Source organism: Nycticebus coucang, chromosome 2 (genome assembly GCF_027406575.1).
Source record: "Nycticebus coucang isolate mNycCou1 chromosome 2, mNycCou1.pri, whole genome shotgun sequence".
Lineage (NCBI taxonomy): Eukaryota > Metazoa > Chordata > Mammalia > Primates > Lorisidae > Nycticebus > Nycticebus coucang.
In genome coordinates, this window is record NC_069781.1 from 135,889,225 (window position 1) to 135,910,186 (window position 20,962).

Below are 20,962 nucleotides of genomic sequence, written 5' to 3' on the forward strand. Positions count from 1 at the left end.
GGAGAAGTCAGACAGACAGTGGGCTACAGTTAGGTCTATTCCCAAGCACAGGGGCCACCTCGCCCACTCAGGGACAAACTCTGCTGCCTGTCTTTCAGTTCTGTCAACTCCGAGGACTCCTCCTCACCTGGGTTGGAGCCTGATCCCTGATCTCTGCTGCCAGTAATTTCTACAAATGAGCTGTAATCGAATCAACCTCTTAACCCAGTAAGTCTGGGTTTTTAAAAGGAGTCTCTCAGCATGGATGGTTGAAATCAAATAGCATCCATTTAAAATGTAGTCTAGAAGGTAAAATCTAAGTGATAAAAATGAATATGTAAAATATGGAAAAAATAACAGAAAAGACATTCAAAAGAAGTAAGGTGTTTGTTAAGCATGTAAGGCCTAAAGATGAAGGTCAACGTGGTGGGCTGTACCTAACCCCTGAGCCGGGCTCTGCCGTCTAATGAAGAAGAGCATTTGGGCACTGGGGGCGGGGCGCTAGGGCACAGGGGGTCTGAGCTGCCTTAGCATTCAACAAAGAGGAACTCACAAAACCTGTTTCTTTCTTAACCCATACTAATTTTCCCTTCTGTATGAAGAGTGAATCTTTTACGGAAATGTTCCCCATTTACCCCACAGATCTACTCCTTACCCTGACCCACACTGCTCTGCGCCCACATGGTGACCCGCAAGGTTCATGGTAGTGAGCTCCCTGCAGCCTGCCCTCTGCCAGTCAGAGGTGCAGGTCAGAGCCTGGAGGGGCTGAAGAATGTTCTCAGAGAACTTACTTTTCTCCCGCATCTTCTCTCTCCCAAAGCCACTCCCTGTGCCAGTGGCTGTCACCTCACTTTCATCCTTTGCCTCTTTGCCAGGCCCTAAGGGTAGCAATGGTCCCAGGAAGGGTACGGCCCTTGCTGGTGTCCTTAAAACCTCCCCACTCCTAGGCAAACAGTCCCATCTCTTTAGTCTTGGTTTGCTACCTATTCCCTACTTCTGAGAGCCTGACTGCCCATCCACCAGTGTCAGGATCATACCAACCTTTTTTTCTTTTGTTTCCTTCTGAAACACTCAAAAATGCTTGGCAATTGTCACTGGGCCTTGGCCGAGAGCTGAAATAAGCTCTACTCCCTAATAGGGCCTTGTTGGCGGAGTCCTAAACAGAATCCTCTCATGCCTGTGCCAGGCACAGCCTTCCCCACCTGCTCTCCTGGGACGTTACACATGGGAGCATCTCCACGGGCCAGGCCTTTGGGGGTGGCGGCTCCACTCCATGGCAGACAGTAAGAGCTGGCTGAAGGGTGGGTCAGACGGAAAGTGGAGCAGAAGTCCCCCTGACTGAGGTCATGCTCCGTGTGTGTGCTGACAGCCCATGCAGGCAGGTGTGGCCCCCACTGGAGGGGACAGTAACAGAGTCTCCTACGTGTGTCTGAGGAGCCCCCCAATACGTGATGTCACAGCATTTGTAATGCAGGTGATTGTAAGTGAAATGGGCATTGTCTAGGCAGAAACTAAATCTGCTTTAGATGTTTGCTTTAGACTAAGTATTTTCTTCTTAGAAACTCTAAAGAAGACCAGGGTGGCTTGCTCCTTGAATCTCTTTCTCACTGGGTGGTGATGGGACATTCTGGAGGAAGAAGGAGACTGAAGTCAGGTTTCACGCTCCCTCAACCTTGCATGGCCGGTGGGCACGTGTCACTCAGCACTCAGAAAGCTCACTGGCCATCAGTCTTCTCATCCTTGCAGATGGGGAAACTGAGGCTAAGGAGGTAACAGGACCTGGCACGCCCAGAGAAGTGACAGAGGTCTCCTATTTTCTCTAAGGCTTACAGAGTGTCTTACCTTTACTTCAATACCAGTGGAGGAGTTGGGTGGGGACAGAGGGAAGCACAGAGGTCTCGGTAGGGAGGACTGGGATTCAGGAGCAAGGGGAAATACCCAAGAGACTTCAGCATCACCTGCTCAGGGCCCTCCCGTGCCGCCGGTGCTGGGCTGGAGCACAGTCTTCAGAACTCCAGTTGGGTGCAAGCACCCAGAATCTGAGTGGAGTGCTGTCCGGGGTCTGAGACCTGGGTGCTTCTACTCACCAAGTCGGGCCAGCTTGAGCATTCACTGAGCCCAAAGAGCACCAGCCGGCTGGTGGGAGCCACTCACCTGCCTGCTCCAAGGCGACCATCGTTGCCTGCTCGATCAAGTCCCGCTCGATGAAGCTCCGGAAGTCCTCACTGTACACGCTCAGGTCCGGCAGCTGGAAGGTGTAGATGGGCATCTCCAGGGGGAACTGCTCGCTGTTGCATTCGCTTGCCACATGGGAGCGGGCCAGGGAGACGATGGCCGAGCTGGCATGGGAGATCCCCCGGGAAAGGCGTTTTTCTGCAGGGGGCGGAGGAAGGATGGCCATAGGGACTCAGTGGTGCAGGCCTGGCTCTGTGTGCACACCTGCACACGCACACGCACACACACAGGGCACACATGTACATGCACATGGCAACACACACGTGCCTGTACGTACACCCACACACAGACACAGGTGCATGTACAGTGCACACATGCACCGCCTTTATACGCACATATGCACGTAGCATTTATATACACACATACACGAGAGTACAGACAAGTACACCTGCACCCATACACTGGACACTACAGTGTATACACATATGTGCACAAAGACACAGACTGTACACGTGTACACACATACACTACCCACATGAACACACATACACACGTGTTTATAATACAGTACACAGATACACACTGTATACACACATTCTCGTGCAGACCACACAGTGCGCACATACACTGCACACACACAAACATGATGCACCACACACACCCATATACACACGAGCACACACCATACCCACGCGCACACCTGTACACATACACACAAGCAAATATACGACACACCACATATACACACACGCACACCTGTACACATACACACACCCGTATCCCTCCACACTGCCCCATCCTATAAGCCTTTTCTACCCCACAGGCCGTCCTGCTGCTGGACTAACATCACCACCGCCCGGAGCATAGCATTCCCGTGATTCATTAAAGGACTTGGGAAGAGGCACACTGCGAGCCCACTGCACAAGCACACACCAGCCGTGGCAAGAAGCCTAGGGCTTTTGGGTCTGGAGTTGTATTTCACTCACTCTGCAGAGCTGCCCTGTCCTGCACTGCACAGTAAGAGGGAGCCAGCGCTGCCTCTCTGCACTTACGCAGCTCTGCACTGCACGGTACGAGGGAGCCAGCTCTGGCTCTCTGCGCTTAACGCAACTCCGCACTGCACGATATGAGGGAGCCAGCGCTGCCTCTCTGCACTTACGCAGCTAACGCAGGAAGCAGTCTGCCCAGTGTGCTCACTGTGGCTCACAGTCAAACGCAGGTTATTTCTGCTAAAGTTACTGTGACAAACGCACCCCACATGACCCTCCCCAGGACACACATCTGAAGTCATTTAATGTAGTTCTTTCCGACTGGATGTTCTTTTGTCACAGCAGTCTCATAAATGATGGTCTACTCTGCTCTTATTCTTCTGGGGCTTTCTAGCCAAGGCATGAGAAATGGAGGGAGAATTTCTTTCAGGAACAAGGTGTTACCTTGCTAGGAAGCTGATCACCACAGAGTGGATGTATTTTGTTCTCTTGATGCTGCAAAAGCATGCTTGTTTTCTTGAGCCCTGTGTTTAATGGCTAACATTGAACATAATACAAGAATTCTTCAATATATAATGTTAGGAATGGGCGATTTTTTTTTTTAACAGTATTTGCAATAATGGAGAATCCCTTTAGCAAGGCAGTAGCTCTCATTTTGCTCAGGAAAACACAGACCCTGGTGTTTGAATATGAACATTGTCCAAAGCTGTGGCAAATTCCTAAGTATGTTCACACCGGTTCCAAGGACCTCACTTGGTGTCAGATCAGCCTGCTCCCTGGTAAAGTCTGTGCCCCTGCCATGCCCCTCTGAGCCACACTGCTGACCCGCACATCACGGCCATACAGAAGACCCCAGCCCACACGTCATCAACAACCGGACCTTCCTGCTTCCCTCATTTGCAACAGTGCCAGAAAGAAATGGCATTCCAGAAAAGAAATTTTGTTAGACTGAAAAGCAGAGTGTTCTGATCCTGTGGCAAGTTAGTTTTAAATCCAGAGGTAATTTTCGGGAGCCTCATGGATTTTTGCCCATTGAAATGAATGGAAAGCCCTGGGGTCAGACCATATTTTCAAAATGGACGATTCCGATTCACCTTTAGTTTCATTCTGAGGCCAATAGGATTAAGTTCTTATATTTTGAGGAAAGGCAAAAAGGGAAGTTGAACCGCACAGGCCATCAGTGAGAAGACAGACGTGTGCTCACAGCTGGGTTTCTATGTGTGCATTGTCCAGGGTCAGCTCCACGGCTTCCTGCACTGGGTCCAAGTCCTTGAGGGCAGGAGCAAAGGAGAACCCACGTCTCTGCCTCTTGCAAGCCATATTGAGGTCACACACCTTGATACAAGCTACCTTTCTTTGCCTGGAAAAGAAGAAATGGTCGCATCCTTTGGGATTCCATGGAGATGGGCATCAAGCATTAGACCATGGAGCTGCAGTGTACACTGGCTATCGGGGTCAGACCACAGGCTGCTCTCAGTAGTGGGAATCAGGGGCATCCACGCCGGCTCTGGGCTTACCAGCTCATCACCACCTATTTGCCAACCCATGAGATGCTGCTGGGGCCTTCAAATGTTGCGATTCATAGAACAAGGCCATGCCATTAAGCAGTTCCAAAATCATGAAATAGTTGGAGTCTGAAGGAAAAATTCATTTTTAAACTAAAAACTGATCATGTTGAAGGTCAAATAAGGAGAAATATATGTAATTAACTTAACAGTTCCTCAACATCACCTCTGTGGGTACACATGTATAATCTCCCTAGCACACACACACCTCTCACTATCACACGCATGCACACACACACACACACACATTTATAAACACATACAGACTGATTCTTGGAACATGAACTTGGTGACTTTTCTTTTACATGTATAAGTGAAATGTTTTGCAGGAATTACCATGATCAAAGTTGTGCCCCAGAGAAACACAGAATAAAGAAAAACAACCCACACTTAGTGGAAGAATGAATAGAATTTCTGAACCACTGACAAAGCCAACTCAAATGTGAATGGGTTAAGCCAGGGAGGTGTATTAACTATATTTCTATACTTTTTATGCTCTTGGCACCCAGGACCTCCTGGACTGTGGAGAGCTTGCCCCTCACAGGGCTAAATAGTTCTTAGAGATAACAAAAGACTCTCCTAGGAGCCCGCCTTTCATGGCCCAGCCAGCCAAGCCAGAGTCCATACTCTGAATACCTCCTCCACCCCGCAGGCAGCAGATAACAAGAGACTGCCCAAGGACCTACGGCCACTAAAATATTCCAACTAGCCAAGGCAAAGGTCACAGAAACCACAAAAAAGGCTCCGGCCCACTTTCCCTGTCTCCCTCTGCCTGCCAGGTCCCTGCTTCTAGGGAACCAGGGGTAAACCTTTCCCTTCGTCACAGTCATTTCTGTGTGTGCCTTACGGCACCTGATCCACTTTAAACAGGTGGGCAAACCTTTCCCTAAAGGGATGGATATAAACGTTTTAGTCTCAGTGTCACCTCTCAACTCGTCTGTGTAGTGCTAACACAGCTGCAAGTAACACGCGCAGACAGGGTGGGGGTGTTCTAGCAATACGTCATGTAAAGAATGGGCAGTGGCCAGATTCTGATCTAGAATATGAGATATTTCTCACAAGAATGGAGAAGCAAAAATCCAATGTACTCAACACTAATGTGAAGCCAATAGATAGATGATCTAATACATTCCCACATAAGAGAAAAACTCAGACCAATTTGGGGTGGAGGGTGGTGGTGGTGGGAGAATGAGGGAGCAGGGGGAGGGGATGGGTGTGCTCCCACTTAATGGGCACAATGTCGGTGTGTATGACACACCTCCTATGAGTGCGACACAATCATAAGAGAGACTCTACCTAACAAATGCAAACATTGTAACCTAATTCTGTGTACATTCACATTAACCTGAAACAACAACAAAAAGAAAGTAAAAAGAAACAAATAGGACATGGGATACTCCAAATGTCCATCAACCCAGGAAGGGATAAAGTGCCGCAGGTGTGTACCATGGAGTGCTCTTCAGCCATAAGAAAAGATGGAGGATTTATATCTCTTATGTTTATCTGGATACAGCTGAAAAACATTCTGCTTAGTAAAGAATCTCAAGAATGGAAAAAAATACCCAGTGTACTCAACACTAATATGAAATCAATATATAGACAACTTCATGCCCCCACAAAAGGTAAAACACAAACATAGTCTAGCAATGGGGGGACAGAATGGAGGAGGGGGGACAACTGGAGGAGTCTCACCTACTGGGCACAACGTGAGGGTGTTCAGTACACCCGCTGGTGAGGGGCTCAACTACCATTTGAACTTTACCTTAGAATTGCAAACAATGTCATCTAAACATTTATACCCTTATATTAATTTGAAATAAAACAAAAGAGAACATGGGATACTGGGTTTTCGATTTTAGTACACCATGATTTTAGGAAGAACTCAACTGAGGGATATGAAAATCCAATTCAGAAATTATTATTCCAATTTTTTAAAAATAAATAGGATCACTCACAAGGCTCAATTAATAGGATTATGCTACAATGACCCTCCCCCTTCTAAATGATACCTGAAAAAAGTCAGATAGTAGCAAGTGACAGCTACACTTATCAGGTCCCGGTTTCTGTGAACCTCCCTTGATGCAGCGAGGAGGGTCCTCCCAGTCCCCTCAGCCAGAGGATGAGATAATACGTTGGTCTGTTTGCTGCCAGCCCCAAAGAGCAGGAGCTGCCCTGGTGTCCTGTCTGGATTGCTGCTGTAGGGAAGACACCAGGCACCTGACTGGGAACTACTGAAGGAATGCACAGTTGGGGAGGCCTGAGAACAAGGCTGGAAGAGGGGGTGCCTCTGAGTCATGTGACACCCACCCAGTAAGAAGGACAGGACAGTTAGCAGGCCACAGTATCCTCTCTCTGAGCCCGCCCTGGGGCTCCCTAGGGGCAGAAGACGAGGCCCTATGGACAGGGACTGGGGGCATTCTGGCTTTGCCTTTCCTTTTCCTGGAACCCCCTGCCCAGGTCACTGCCACCCCCATCATCCTAACAGAGTGGGCCCAGGGCCAGCTGGAGAGACATCAGATGATACTGGAGTGTGGGGCGGGTGGGGGGAGTCCAGTGAGGAGCACAACCTTCCTGCCTCTGTCCCACACACCCCAGGAGCCTGACACTTACACTGGAGGAAGCAGCCCCAGAAATAGGCCGTTTCTACAAGAGAGGTGCTGGGAGCATCCCTCAGAGAAAAGGCCGACTGAGGGAAGGGAACACGCAGGGAACGTTTAGGACCCACATTAAGACGATCAAGGCTCTCCAGCTTGAGGACACCGACCAGAGCCCAGGCTCCTGTGCCTGTCACCCACTGGTGCCACTGTGAGGACAGCTGAGGACAGGGAAACCAAGGAGACTGCCCAGGAGGGCAAGTGTCAAAACGTCCTGAGGCTGGGGCAGCTAAATAAACAGGCCAGGAGGACTAGACTCAAAAAGGAGCCTGAGCAGCAAAGGGAACGCCGAGTCTCAGGATGGGAAGTAGCAATGACGACAAAGAATGGACTTGGAGAAAAAAAGAAGCGAAGGGGACCAGCAGCACGTTCGTGGGAGAGTGAACAGGGGTCTCAGGTCGTCGGGTCAGGGGGATCTCTCTGTACCCCAAGTAGGAGCTGCAAGAATGCAACAGGAGAAGGGGCAAAGCATCCAAGGAAAATAATTTTTACCTAGAAATTTCATTCTGCCAAACAAAAATTTAAGTAGACGATGTAAACCTTTGTAGGCACTTAAGGCCTTAGGAGATTCACTAGGAAGAAAGGTCTTTTTGGAAGTAGTCCTTGAAGGAGTTTTCTGTCAGCAGGCAGAAATGAACACATGTAAATGAAGACATTAGCTACTGTCTAAATAAGCAAAAGGTAACAAAAATAATCTAAAGACGATGAGGGCAAGGAGAGGAAGAGAGGGAGAATATGAAAGCACATGAAGACATGTATTTTTCAGGGTAAAATGCAGTTGTTGGTAAGCTTTTAGAAATAATAGGAAGAAAACCAAAATACTAGTTTTAAAAGAATAAAAGGAATTGCAACATGAGTAAAAGTAGAATGCATAACTTTCAAATCAGTAGAAAAATTTTATTAGCTAATTACAAGGAAGATAGGAAAAAAGAATGGATTAAGTTCACTACTCAAGAGATAGAGAGTCTTGGATTGAGTAATAAAATAAAATAACAACTGATGATAAATTACCTATAAGAATCACATTTAGTATGAAAGCATAAAAAAGGCTGAAAATAACAGTATAAGAAAGATATTCTGGGTATGAGTAAACCAATAGAAAATCAAGGTAGTGGTTTAGTATTAAAAACAAATTTCAAGATAAAAAAACACTATATCAGATGTTTTGACAAAGAGGCATCCTATGTATTGGTAAAAAAGAATCCTAGTAAAAGATAACCTAAGAATTATGAATATGCATACACCTAACAACATAGCTTCAAAACAATACAGCAGAAAGGACAGAACTAAGAGGAGAAACAGATAATGGTTACTTAAATTTCTAACTCAATTGTGGCTTTTCTAGAAAGCAGAAGGAACAGGCAAAAATATTCCAAGAGACACTGCAAACTAATACAACCGTTAAGGAAAGAAGTGTGGAGAATTTTCAAAGAACAGTCAACCTTCCGTTTGATCCTGCAACTCCATTATTTGTTATCTACCCAGAAGAACAAAATTATTTTATAACAAAGACATTTGCATCATAATGTTTATTGCAGCTCAGTTCATGATTGGCAAGTCACAGAAGCAACCTAAATGTCCATCAACCCATGAATGGATTAAACTGTGGCGTATATATACCATGGAGTACTATTCAGCCATAAGAAAAATGGAGACTTTACATCTTTTGTGTTTACCTGGATGGAGCTAAAACACATTCTTCCTAGAAAAGTATCTCAAGAATGGAAAAAAAAAATCCAATGTTCCCAATACTAAGATAAACAATTACATGCCCACAGGCATAAAACATAAATAAAGTCTAGCAAGGGGGAAGAGAGAGGAAGGAGAGGGCGAGGGGTGTGGGGAGGGTGCATGGCACAGGGAGGCAGGGGCCTCCCTAACGTGGGGTCTCACCTAACGTGCACACTGTGAGGGTGTTCAGTAGCCCCCCAGGTAAAGGCTCAACTACAACTTCAACTTTACTTTGGAAATGAGAATGTAACCTACAAATTCATACCAATACATTAATTTCAAATTTAAAAAAAAGAAAAAAAAAGAATAATCCAAGATGCAGATTCAAATACAGCTTGAATGACAGGCTGAAACGTTTTCATCATAGAAACGTTTATTCATCACAGTTGAGGAGAAAACACAACAGGACAAGAAACTGAATTAACTGCGTAAATAGGAAGAAGAATATTAAATCACTTCAGATGATAGGACTGTATGTGTGGAAAACCCAAGTGATTGTCTTAGAATAAACTATTAGAACTAATAAGAGAGTTTATAAAAGATAAAAGATAAATAAATAAATAATGAATTTATTTTTCTCTATGCCTGAAGTGTTAATAGGATCTGGATACATGGAGGGCTGTGTGCAACGTTCTTCAATGGAAGAGCAATATTACAAATTTCAATTATTCTTAAAATGAAATTTAAAAATCCAGTTCAATTCCAACCAAAGTTATAATTTTAAGGTTTATATGGCAGAGTAAGTACTCAAAAAAAAAAAAAAGCACATCAGTAGAGGGGTTTGCCGTAGCAGAGAGTCATACGATACGAAACTTCTAGAGTTGGGTATAACAGGTGGGCAGCCACACGGGTGGGCAGAACAGAGCCCAGATCCAGGTATGTTCAGGAATGTAATCTATGGCAAAGTTGGCTGAACAGATTTGGAGATAATGTTACTTGGGAAATAATCAAAGAGACTAGAGCTTTTTGTTCTGGAAAAACCAGGACTCCAGGAGGAATGCTGGTTTTTAATCATGTGAAAGGCTGCTGGCTCATAGGGAATGAACTCGCTCTTCTGCTATTCTGAGGGCAGAGGTAGGAGCCAGGAAGGGAAACTGCCAAGGACGTCTCCTCAGGTGTACAGACTGATGCAGCTGGAAGGTAAGGACCCCGCCACTCTTCATACCACCTCACCTGCCCACCAGCCGTGGCTCGCCGGCCTGGTGCAGCCCCCTGCCCAGGCTCCTGCCCCACGCCATACCTTGGGCAATGTCGTCCTGCCTCTGCAAGCAGGGCCGCTCCACCTTGTGCCCAGGCTGGGGCGGCTCTCGCTCCGGCTGCTTGGGACACCTCCCTTCGTTGAACACATGTGGCAGGTTGGCTGTGTGCACCTGTCGGAGCTGCTCATAGTCGCTCAGAGCGGCCGTCAGGTCCCAGTTTTTGCCTACAGACAAGAGAAAGCAAGAGATTACAGTGTGAGTGCATGAAGGACGGTCTTCTTGTAGAGGAGAGCTGTGACAAGAAACGTTTCCCATTCCCACATGAAATAACGAACTTCCTACCAGTAGCTCTTGTGTTTGAAAGGGGTAAAAAGGCCTTCTGCGTGATCTCTGATAGTAGAATTTCACATCCATATCTGATGTCCATCTGATTACACATATTTCTAAACATTGCATCCCTAATTATCAATATCATATCTCCCTTTGAAAATCAAATTGTAGAGTTTGTTTACCCTCTGAGGGGAGCAAAACATAAAGTAAAATAAATAAATAAATAAAAAATAAAAAGAATTCCTAAAGTTTCTTTGGATCTTTGCTCAGAATTTCACTTTTTCTCTTAAGTTTACTTAACATGGGGAGTGCAGAAGCTTGGGAGGGCTTCTCTGTTGGAGCCCTTTGGAGGAGGCAAACTGTGGCAGGCAGGCCCTGTGATGGGGGGCAGGCTAGACTGGGTGCCCAGTGTGGGTGAACACTCAGCAGGACTCCCCACCCTCCCCAGAGCTGGAGCTGACACTTCACAGCTGACACTTCACACCGGGGGCTAACTGGGGGAGCACAGGGGCTCTGGTTCCTGACTCTGAGAGTCGGTGGACGCCTAACAGTAGAAGGAGCCAGCACACATTGCATTTCATTCAACTAGGCATTGTGTGTCTTTTGCAAACCTAGAATTAAAAGCTCAGCCTCAACTGTAAGGAGCAAATGAAATCTCACCCTCTCTTGGTTAGCTCTGCACTGCTGGTATTAACTGCCCTGATTACACTGTGAATGCTGCTGTACGTACAGTAGGATGAGGTTTTGAACGTATAAAACAGTATCTGAATATCTTCCTTTTTTCTTTCTTTTTCCCATTGAAGACTTGATATTATCAATCATGACATTCATTTTTTTCCAGTCATGACATTTAAATCACATCACATAGTTGCTTTACTATTCAGTCATGTTTTCTCCTCCATAGTCAGCTAGCAGAGACTATAATACAAACATCTCTGTGTCATCTAGGTAGGTAAGAACAGCAAACTAAAACCATCTGGGTTACCCACCCAACACGAAAAAGCGACAGTGGAATTTTGTAAGTGATACCAGGAGGGGCACGGCTATAATGGAGCCTCTGTCACTATTAGAAATACCAGTGGAGAGGTGGGTGGGGGCACTGACTTGGTTTAGTCAAACAAAACTAAGTAAGAAAATTAGAGCATCACTCTCATTCTTATAACAGTAACAGTCAGGGTGCAAAACGGCATGTACGGACACTACCTGCATGGCCCATACCTGCCATTTGGGGGTCTAAGTGGCAGTAACTATCAAATGGGCATTCGTGTCCCAGGCCCAGAAGGATGGGCCCTGCCTTCAGCTCAGCAGCTGCAGCGGCCTCATGTGCACCTCACTCTAATGCAGGGCTTGGGGTCACGGGAAGGGAGGCAGAGGAAGAGCCCTCCGGACCCCGCTCCTGTCATGAGACATCGCTGTGTGTCAGACAGCGCTGGACCCCTGGCCTCTGGCCATGCAGAGGGGCAGGGCAAAAGAGGAGCAGCCTGAGTGCAGCAACCGAGGGTCCTAAGTAGAGCAGGGGAGGCGGTGTCCTCAGCCACAGGAGGAGCAGGCATCGTCCTGGCATGTCACAGATGGAACACGAGGCTTGACGTGGTTCTAGCAGTGGCCTGCCATCACTTGCTGGACACACCCCCATGTCTCAGTCCTCTTCACGGAGCTGCTGCCCCACTGCAGGACTGCCAGGCACGAGACCCTGCTCCTGGGAGCCACCCCACTCCACCCCACTGTGCTTCTCCCAGACCGGACAGCTTTTCTGCTGCTCCTGGGAGCCAGCCCACTCCACCCCTGGACAGCCTCCCTGCTGCTCCTGCCCAGTCCCTGTGGCAGACCCCTCCCGGGGGCCCATCCGCTGTTCCCACCGTGAGCCCTTTCAGGCCACATTGAAGGCAGGAGCAGCTATCACAGGGAAGCCAGGGGAGGGCCTGGTGTGGCAGCCCGCACAACAGAACAGTCTGTGTCCCCACCACAGGCACCTGTCAGAGGTTCAACTGTGACACAAAGAAGGCCATTTATGAAGGGCTGTCCAGCTATCCTCCCAGGGACTCTCACTCTGCCGACCTGCTGGACCCCTCTGGATGTCCCATCCTGCCTTGGGTACACACTCCCTTTGCTACACACCTGCCCTGTGTCCCTAGCCAGTGAGCATCCTGGTCTGTCCTCTCCCACTCTGGTAGCGACAGGGATTCGGTAAGTGTGAGGTGGGAATAGGACGGAGGTGAGCAGGGGCTGTCCACAGTTACTTAGCTCCCAATGGTTCCCTTCCTAGGTTCTAAAGATGGTCCGAGGGACTCTGTATACTAGCGTCTATGTGCATGTAAAGGGTCCCAGAGGCCACTGGAATGAGAAGAAAACAGGACGGGCTGAAGAAATCAGGCATGTCCATCAGTTCTTTTCTACCCTGGGAGACTCCACAGACCCAGGACTACAAGTGCTCGGTTACGGAGGCTTGGGCTGGAGACACTGGGAGACGATGTGGCACTGGTGAGTGTGGCACAGGCTGTCTCTAAAACCAGGAAACCTGGAGGATAGTGAGGGGTGGGGCGGTGGTGCGTGGTGGCCTGGACGAGGGCTCTGTGCTTGGGGCCTCGCGCAGCCTCTGTCTTTCTCATTGTTATAAGTTCCTGGAGCCCTGACAGACGTCGCATCAGGGCAGCAGGAAAGGGAAGGGCAGGGAGGCAGAGCAGCGCCAGGCCCCCCCCTGGCATCCCAGGTGGGGCCCCTGAGGTGAGGATGCTCTTTCAGGGGAAAGAAGTGCAGCCTGGCAGAGCAGTCAGGAACACCGGTTTCAGAGCCTGGTTTCCAGCCCTGGCTCCCCTTCCTAACTCATTCTCCCAGAGTGATTGTCTCGCCCCATTGTGCTAAGCCCCAGATTCCCTTTCTGTACAAGTGGGATAATAAAACCCATATAACGAGAATTCTTATGAGGGTTAAATTAGACAGTGAGACAGTGTTTGTAAAGTTCTTAGTAGATGAAAAGCACGTGGTAGTTATCACGGTTCTCATTAATGACAGGGGTTTGCTTATGCCTAATTTCTATCACTCAAGGTTAAAATCCAGCCAGTAAGTGGTATAGCTAAGATTCAAATCCAGATATGCTTTGAATCAAACCTGAGCTTCTGGGAATACTGTCCCTGTAAAGCTGACCTAGCTATGGGTGCCCCAGCTCCTGGTTGCTGACACTTCCCCCTGCCCCCCCAGCCCAGCACAGCCCGGCTTGCCCCTTCTCCTCTTCACCAGGCCCCTCGCTATCCACCACCCTCCCCACCCCAGCAGCGCTCTCAGCTGATGGGCTCTTATTCTCTTCCCATGGACTTACCTTTACTGTGTGGCATTCTCAGTCAAGTGCCACTAATGCCATCGCCCGGACACAGGCAGCCATCAGCCCACGGAGGGCGCTAGCCATCCTGCCTCTAACATGGGCATTTTCACACCTCTTCTCCTGCTTCTTGGAGACCCTCCTGTCCCCTTTTCCTGCCATAACAACACAGTAGTTCACCTAATTTTCCTTCTTGTTCTTTTCTTCTCTTAATTTATACCCTTCCTTGAAGACTCAAGTCCAACGCTGTGAAGAATCTTAAATTTCACAGCCAATATATCTATCAACAACAAGGACCAACTGACCACCCAGTGTCCATTCAAACCCTGATTTACTATGGGCAGCAATGCATACAGCTAGGATTACTTATTTTTTTCTGTTCACTCTGTTCTTTCTTCCAGCGACAGTCCCTCTAAGTAGCAGGACTGTTTAGCCATACAAAAGACGTTAAAGACTGAGAAAGTTGCCTGTGAAGTTTTCCTTCCAGGCTACACCTCAATCTTTGATTGCCAAAGAAAGCAAGTTATTGGATTATAGGCAGGCATGGGTTACATGGTAAGGCCCAAAACCTTTAAACTCCCTAAATAATTTGATTTTTTTCAAAGGGGTAGTTTGGGAGTTAAACCTCACACTGGAGGGGGAAGTGGGGCTTTGATTTGCATAAAAGTATCACAGCTTTAAAGGGAAACTAGTATCACAGGGACATGGACTCACAAGAGGAACTGACTAAAGTGTTAGAAATGAGGTTAAATTATAAGTGAGCTGGGGTGGTGCCTGTGGCTCAAAGGAATAGGGTGCTGGCCCCATGTGCCGGAGGTGGTGAGCTGGGTTCAAACCCAGCCCCAGCCAAAAAACTGCAAAAAAAAAAAAAAAAAATTATAAGTGAGCAAAGGGAAAACAGCACATATAACATGGGTAAGAATCACAAAAATAAGTAAAGTGGAAAATATACAACAGAAAAAGACATAGCATTAAGAAGTAGCAGATATAGAGTAAAAGAAATTTAATATCCTCATAATTATGGCCCCAAATAAGGAATCTGGAATAATGGAAAAAAGAATTTAAAAACTTCAATTGAAAATGCAAACTTCCTTAAAATAAAGATTTGATTCTACATATTTTAAGGGCAAAATGTAGACAGAGGGTCCCCCCAAAAATGCATATACAGTTTTTCCTTTTCTTAAAATACGTATACATTTTGGCACCCTCTGTCTAAGGAAACTGTTCTAGTATCGTCAATACCAATTTATATCCTTGTAAAATTATGGTCCTTTAAAGATAAAGAGAATCCTTGGACAATTTAAGCAAATCAGGTTGGTAACATACTTCCTGGCAGCCAATATTCAATTTTTTTTCAGCCAGAAAAAATGGGGCCATCTCTACAAGGTACTGAAAGAAAGAAAGCAGAGTGAGATAAGAAACTTTGTGCCTCTGCAAGCTCTTCTTTCATGTATAAAGCCTACAGACAGACCATTTTTAAACATGGGAGAATTCAGGAAACTTTGTTCAAATGGACATTTCCTGAGAAAAAAATCACTAGAGAATGAACTCCAGCCAGTCAAGAGATGAATGGAAGTTTGGCCAAGGACAGTCAGGCAGCAGCAAACTTACTTAACTGCACTTCTAAGAAAAATCAAAAGTAGAAACACAGAGATGGAAGAGATTGTCAACATTCTGCTAAGTGCTGTCATAGGTGGTAGTACAAAGATAATGTTTCAAACTGATACATATATAGGTCAAATACATACACCTATATATGTAAGCATAAGACAATAAAATAAGACACAAGATACAGTATTTGTTAAGCTGGATGGTATAAGAGAGAGAGGTGACTGGAGGAAGAACTACAAGCTAAGTTTACTGAGACCCATCACAGGGAATAAACTGATATTAACTAAAGAAAAAGGGAAATAGTATACTATATAAAGGCAAACTTCACTCGATAATAAACGTAAGTTTCTTTTCTAAAGACCAGAAAAAGCACTATTACATAACAAACTGAATAGAACATAGTGAAAGACATTTAAATTATTTGCACATAAAAACTAGAAAAGATCAATTGCGATACCAGAGGGACAGGACTTGGGGCTCACTTCTGACCCAGGGAAACAGGGGGCAACATGTTGAGTGTCTTGTTTAGAGAGCACATGCAGTGAAAGGAAGACGGGCCCATGCCGCACAGCTGGTCTGGTTGGTTGAGGTCCAACGTGACCTTCACCTCACGTCTCGTTGCTTCGTAAATTCAGGTGTAACCTAAAAGTCTGTATCTCGAGTAGTTGAGGGCAATCGATTTAGGAGATTAATTTTTAAATTAGAAATGTTGTTTTGGGTCATGCGTTATGGTGATTACTATTTAAGATAAAGGTTAATTATTGTTTAAGATAAGGATTAAGATGGTGTTTGCTTTGAACTTTTATGTATAAAACTGTGGTTTTGGGAATGGAAGGGCATACCAGTTTTGGAGAGGCTACTCTCACTGTTCTCCAGAATGTCTGGCCTTCTGAAAACAAAGCTGGTTGGACCAAATCTCCATCTCTGCACATTGGCTTAACCATGACAGCTGGACAGACTCTCTTTGTCCACTAACATTTGATCATTTTTGTTCCTTTGTTTTCCACTCTTTGACACTCCACCTTGGCTGGAAGCAGAGATTTCCTGGTCCTGTCTGATTTTAAACTTTTTACTATGGAAATTTTCATAAATACCCAGCAGTAGATGAAAGATTGTAATAGACCTGTTTGTATCCACTGCCCAGCCTTAGTAATAATCAACTCACAGCCAAGCTTGTGTCATTTCTATTCCCACTTGTAAACATGGTCAGTCTTTAAAGTAAAATAATAGAAACATTATAACTGATAGTTTTTTGGTAAGGACTAAAATGAATCTCTCTCTCTACCTGCTTTTTTCCTCTTTTTCCTGCTAGCAGCACCTCCCTCTCCCCCTCCCCCTTTTCTGTTTTCATAAACCACGGAGGAGCCCAGCAGAAAAAAGGGAATGGAAACTCTTTCTTTTCATATTTCATCAACTCCCTTGTCTTTCAGAATTTGTTCCTTTAGCTTCAATAGATTCCTGAGCGCCCCACTAACAATGGGGTTATGTGTCAGGCCTCAGGTTCAGGAACACCTGGAAAAATGTCTGTCTTCACCCTTGCTGGACACAGCATTTGAGAGCACATGGAGAGAGAGAAAGACGGAGTCACACCGCTGGCACGGTCCGTGGAGGTCCAACGTGACCCTTACCTCATGTCTCCCATTCTTGCTGTTTTTGTAAATTCAGCTTTAACTTAAACGTGTGCATCTTGGCGGCACCTGTGGCTCAGTGAGCAGGGCGCCGGCCCCATATGCCGAGGGTGGCGGGTTCAAACCCAGCCCCGGCCAAACTGCAACAAAAAAAAGATAGCCGGGCGGGCGCCTGTAGTCCCAGCTACTCGGGAGGCTGAGGCAGAAGAATCGCCTAAGCCCAGGAGTTGGAGGTTGCTGTGAGCTGTGTGATGCCATGGCACTCTACCAAGGGCCATAAAGTGAAACTCTGTCTCTACAAAAAAAAAAAAAAAAAAAAAAGTGTGCATCTTGAGTAGTCTAGGGCAATTGATTTAGGAGATTAACTTTTAAATCATAATGTTTTGGGTGACAGATTATGCTGATTATTATTTCTCATGGGTAGCGGCTTATGCCAATTATTATTGTTTAAGATAGGGATTAACATGGTTTTTACTTTGAACTTCCATGTACAAAACTGTGATTTTAGAAATGGAAGAACAGACAGCCTTGGCGAGGCTACACTCACTGTTCTCCAGGACTGCTGACCTTCTGACAAATCAAATTTGGGGACCCTATCCCTGTCTCTGCATATTGGCTGACTGGCAGCCAGACCTTACATTCACATCTATAATACCTTATGAATTTGGCGGCAATGATCTAATTCTCTTTGCCCCGCTTAAGTTCACCCAGCCACACCTGTGGACATTCTCTCCTTTTCTCTCAAGGGTGCCATGCCATCTCCCTGCTGTCTGCTCTCCCTCCCTTTACTCCCTTTCTTTTACTAAGATAAAATAAATTTATACTTTTATATCCCAGTCTTGGTCTAAAGAAATTCTTTCCCAGTCCTGTGCATAGCACCTGCTGAGCTTCTTGCCCTTACACTACCCATCCCCAGACGGATAAAATCACAGCATATTATCCGTCCATGTGTATTTCAGTACACTGCCACAGTAAAAACATCTTATCTAATACGAATTAACTATAATTCTTTAATATCATCAAATATCCAATAATTCATCTTTCCTAGATTGTTTTATAATTTTTCTTTTTTACTGTTTGCTTGGCTTGAAGCAGCATTCAAATAATACTATTACTCTTTGATGGGCCTCCTAAATCTTTTTTTTTTTCTTTGTAATCTATAGCACAGATTGGCAAACTACAGCCCATAGGTTAGCTGGCTGCCTGCTTTTTTTTTTTTGAGACAGAGTCTCACTCTGTCCCCCTCGGTGGAGTGCCGTGGTGTCAAAGCTCACAGCAACCTCAAACTCTTGGGGTTAAGCCATTCTCTTGCCTCAGCGTCCCAGGCAGCTGGGACTACAGGCACCCACCACAACGCCCAGCTATTTTTTGTTGCAGTTGTCATTGTTTAGCTGGCCTGGGCTGGATTCGAACCCGCCAGCCTTGGTGCATGCGGCAGGTTCCGTAACCACTGTGCTATGGGCCCTGAGCCGTTTTTTTTTTTTTTTAAGTTTTATAAGAACTGTAAAGGAAAATAAAAATCTCAGGATCCTGCCCACTTCAAGTAGCAGGTTGAGTCACGCAGCACCCCTCCCAGATGAACTGCCGGTACAGACATTATGCATCTGCTGTTCCCGGGGAAAGGTCGAGGGCCCACAGATCATCCGTAAGGAAATTCCTTGCTGGTCTCCCATCAATAAGGACATGCAAATTGTACATGTGGGTCTGCAGGAGAAGCCTAATTCCTAACACTAAAGTCTGCTGGATTCCACATTAATAATGTCGATTACAAGTTTATCCTCCAGGTTCAGAGACAGGACAAGATCAAAACGTCTCCTGCCTGCCTAGGGACCTCTGCGTAATTGATTCCCCCTCTACTTCTTTTTTCTCTTCAAACATTCATCTTATCTTTCATAAAACGGAGCTTTCCTGGGCTCTAATAGGAGCCTCACTGCCCACCCCCCAGGCCTCCTCCTTTCTGAGTGCCCTCTCCCTTACATCCCTGCATCCCTGTTCTGAGAGGACGGGTCACAGTCGCTTCTGTGCTTTGTGCTTTTCCTAGGCACACCCTCACACTTAGGCTTAATAAACCTGCACTGATTGTCCCTGATGCTGGATCGTGGGAACACAGCTGTGTCTAACTGCCCAGGCAGGAGGGACGTGGAGGCCAGAGCCCTTCGTTCTTTCTTCCCCACCTCCCTCCATGTGTGCTCAACCACCGGCAACATGAAAGTTTTGCTTAAGTGGGAGTCCTTTGTCTGTAGCAGGCTCCTATTTAAAAATTTCAGTTTGAAATAGAAAATATTTTACATTGGGCCGAGCATGGTGGCTTACACCTTTAATCCTAGCACTCTGGGAAGCTGAGGCAGGTGGACTGCTTGACCTCAGGAGTTCAAGACCAGCCTGAGCAAGATCATGACCCTGTCTCTACTAAATACAGGAAAACCAGCTGGGCATTGTTGTGGGCACCTGTAATCCCCACTAATTGGGAGGCTGAGGCAAGAGGATCCCGTGAGCTCAGGAGTCTGAGGTTGCTGTGAGCTGTGATGACACCACAGCACTCTACCCAGGGTGACCCAGTGAGACTCTGTCTCAGAGAAAAAAAATTTTTTACACGTTGATTTTAGTTTGCACAGTTACTTTTCAACCTTAAAAAGTGTTTAATTACAGAGGCGGCGCCTGTGGCTCAGTTGGTAAGGCACCGGCCCCATATACCGAGGGTGGTGGGTTCAAACCCAGCCCCGGCTGAACTGCAAACCAAAAAATAGCCGGGCGTTGTGGCGGGCGCCTGTAGTCCCAGCTACTCGGGAGGCTGAGGCAAGAGAATCACTTAAGCCCAGGAGTTGGAGGTTGCTGTGAGCTGTGTGATGCCATGGCCCTCTACTGAGGGCCATAAAGTGAGACTCTGTCTCTACCAAAAAAAAAAAAAAAGTGTTTAATTACATATGACTCAATCTGAGCCATGATTTCTGAGGGCCTCCTGCCTATGTCTGCTGTTCTCTTTTTTTTCTTCGTATTCAACCTGATTCAGCTTAGTCCACATTCTGAGTGCCCACCTCAGAGTAGCTCATTTATTAGGGCTCTGGGGGACATGAAAGGGCAGTTTGACCCATGTGTAGACATCCGCTGAGACTGTGATGCAGGTGGCTGGCTTTCCAAAGAGGAAATGTTTAATATACAGCAGCCACGATGGGACGGACTTCTGAGTAAAACCAATAAAGTAGGCCAATGATGGCACCTGGCGGTTTGACTTTCCCCAGTAGAAAGGAAATGAGGGAAATAAGATCTACTTAATTGATCAGTGTGACAAAAGGAAACTCACCACAAATGATCTTAATGGGTCTGTTTGTTTTTGAGAGTATTTAAATATACACATCTATCTAAAGGGAGACTGTCTTCCTGAATGGAGCCAGGCCAGACGAGGTGGCTTAGCAATCTGATCCTGGAGAGGTTTTCCCCCTGATTTTATTTCAGATGTGTGCAGTCCAAAGGCAGTGCTCGCCCCAGTGGGGCCAGGACAACGGGAAGAGCAGCTGACAGTTCCATTTCAGTATTTCTACAGCCTCTGATAAGATAGTCCCAGCCCTGGCCACCACATCTTCTACTTAGGAGTCACGGTCACCAGACCACCTTTCTGTTTCCATTCATGAATGTGGGACTTGCCTATAGCATTCATCCAAAAGAAAAAGTCAGAGCACTGAATTCTGGTGACTTGATGGCAGTGCTAAAGACGATATTGCTTGATAAGCAGGTGGTTAGGAAGGTTCAACCAAATATACATTACATAGAAACCCAGAGTTCTGGGG

The 20,962-nt window shown here is 46.4% G+C and overlaps 1 protein-coding gene across 3 annotated transcripts in view; it reads right to left on the reverse strand.

Moving 5' to 3' along the window:
* OTUD7A (OTU deubiquitinase 7A) overlaps positions 1–20,962 on the reverse strand; it is a 315,275-nt gene that overhangs the window by 75,079 nt on the left and 219,234 nt on the right. For all 3 annotated transcript variants that reach the window (XM_053581980.1, XM_053581982.1, XM_053581981.1), the window contains exons 5-6: positions 10,334–10,516; positions 2,134–2,352 (exon numbers count right to left, since the gene is read on the reverse strand). In XM_053581980.1, coding sequence (XP_053437955.1) covers positions 2,134–2,352; positions 10,334–10,516 — 402 coding nt within the window. The remainder of the gene's footprint in view (positions 1–2,133; positions 2,353–10,333; positions 10,517–20,962) is intronic.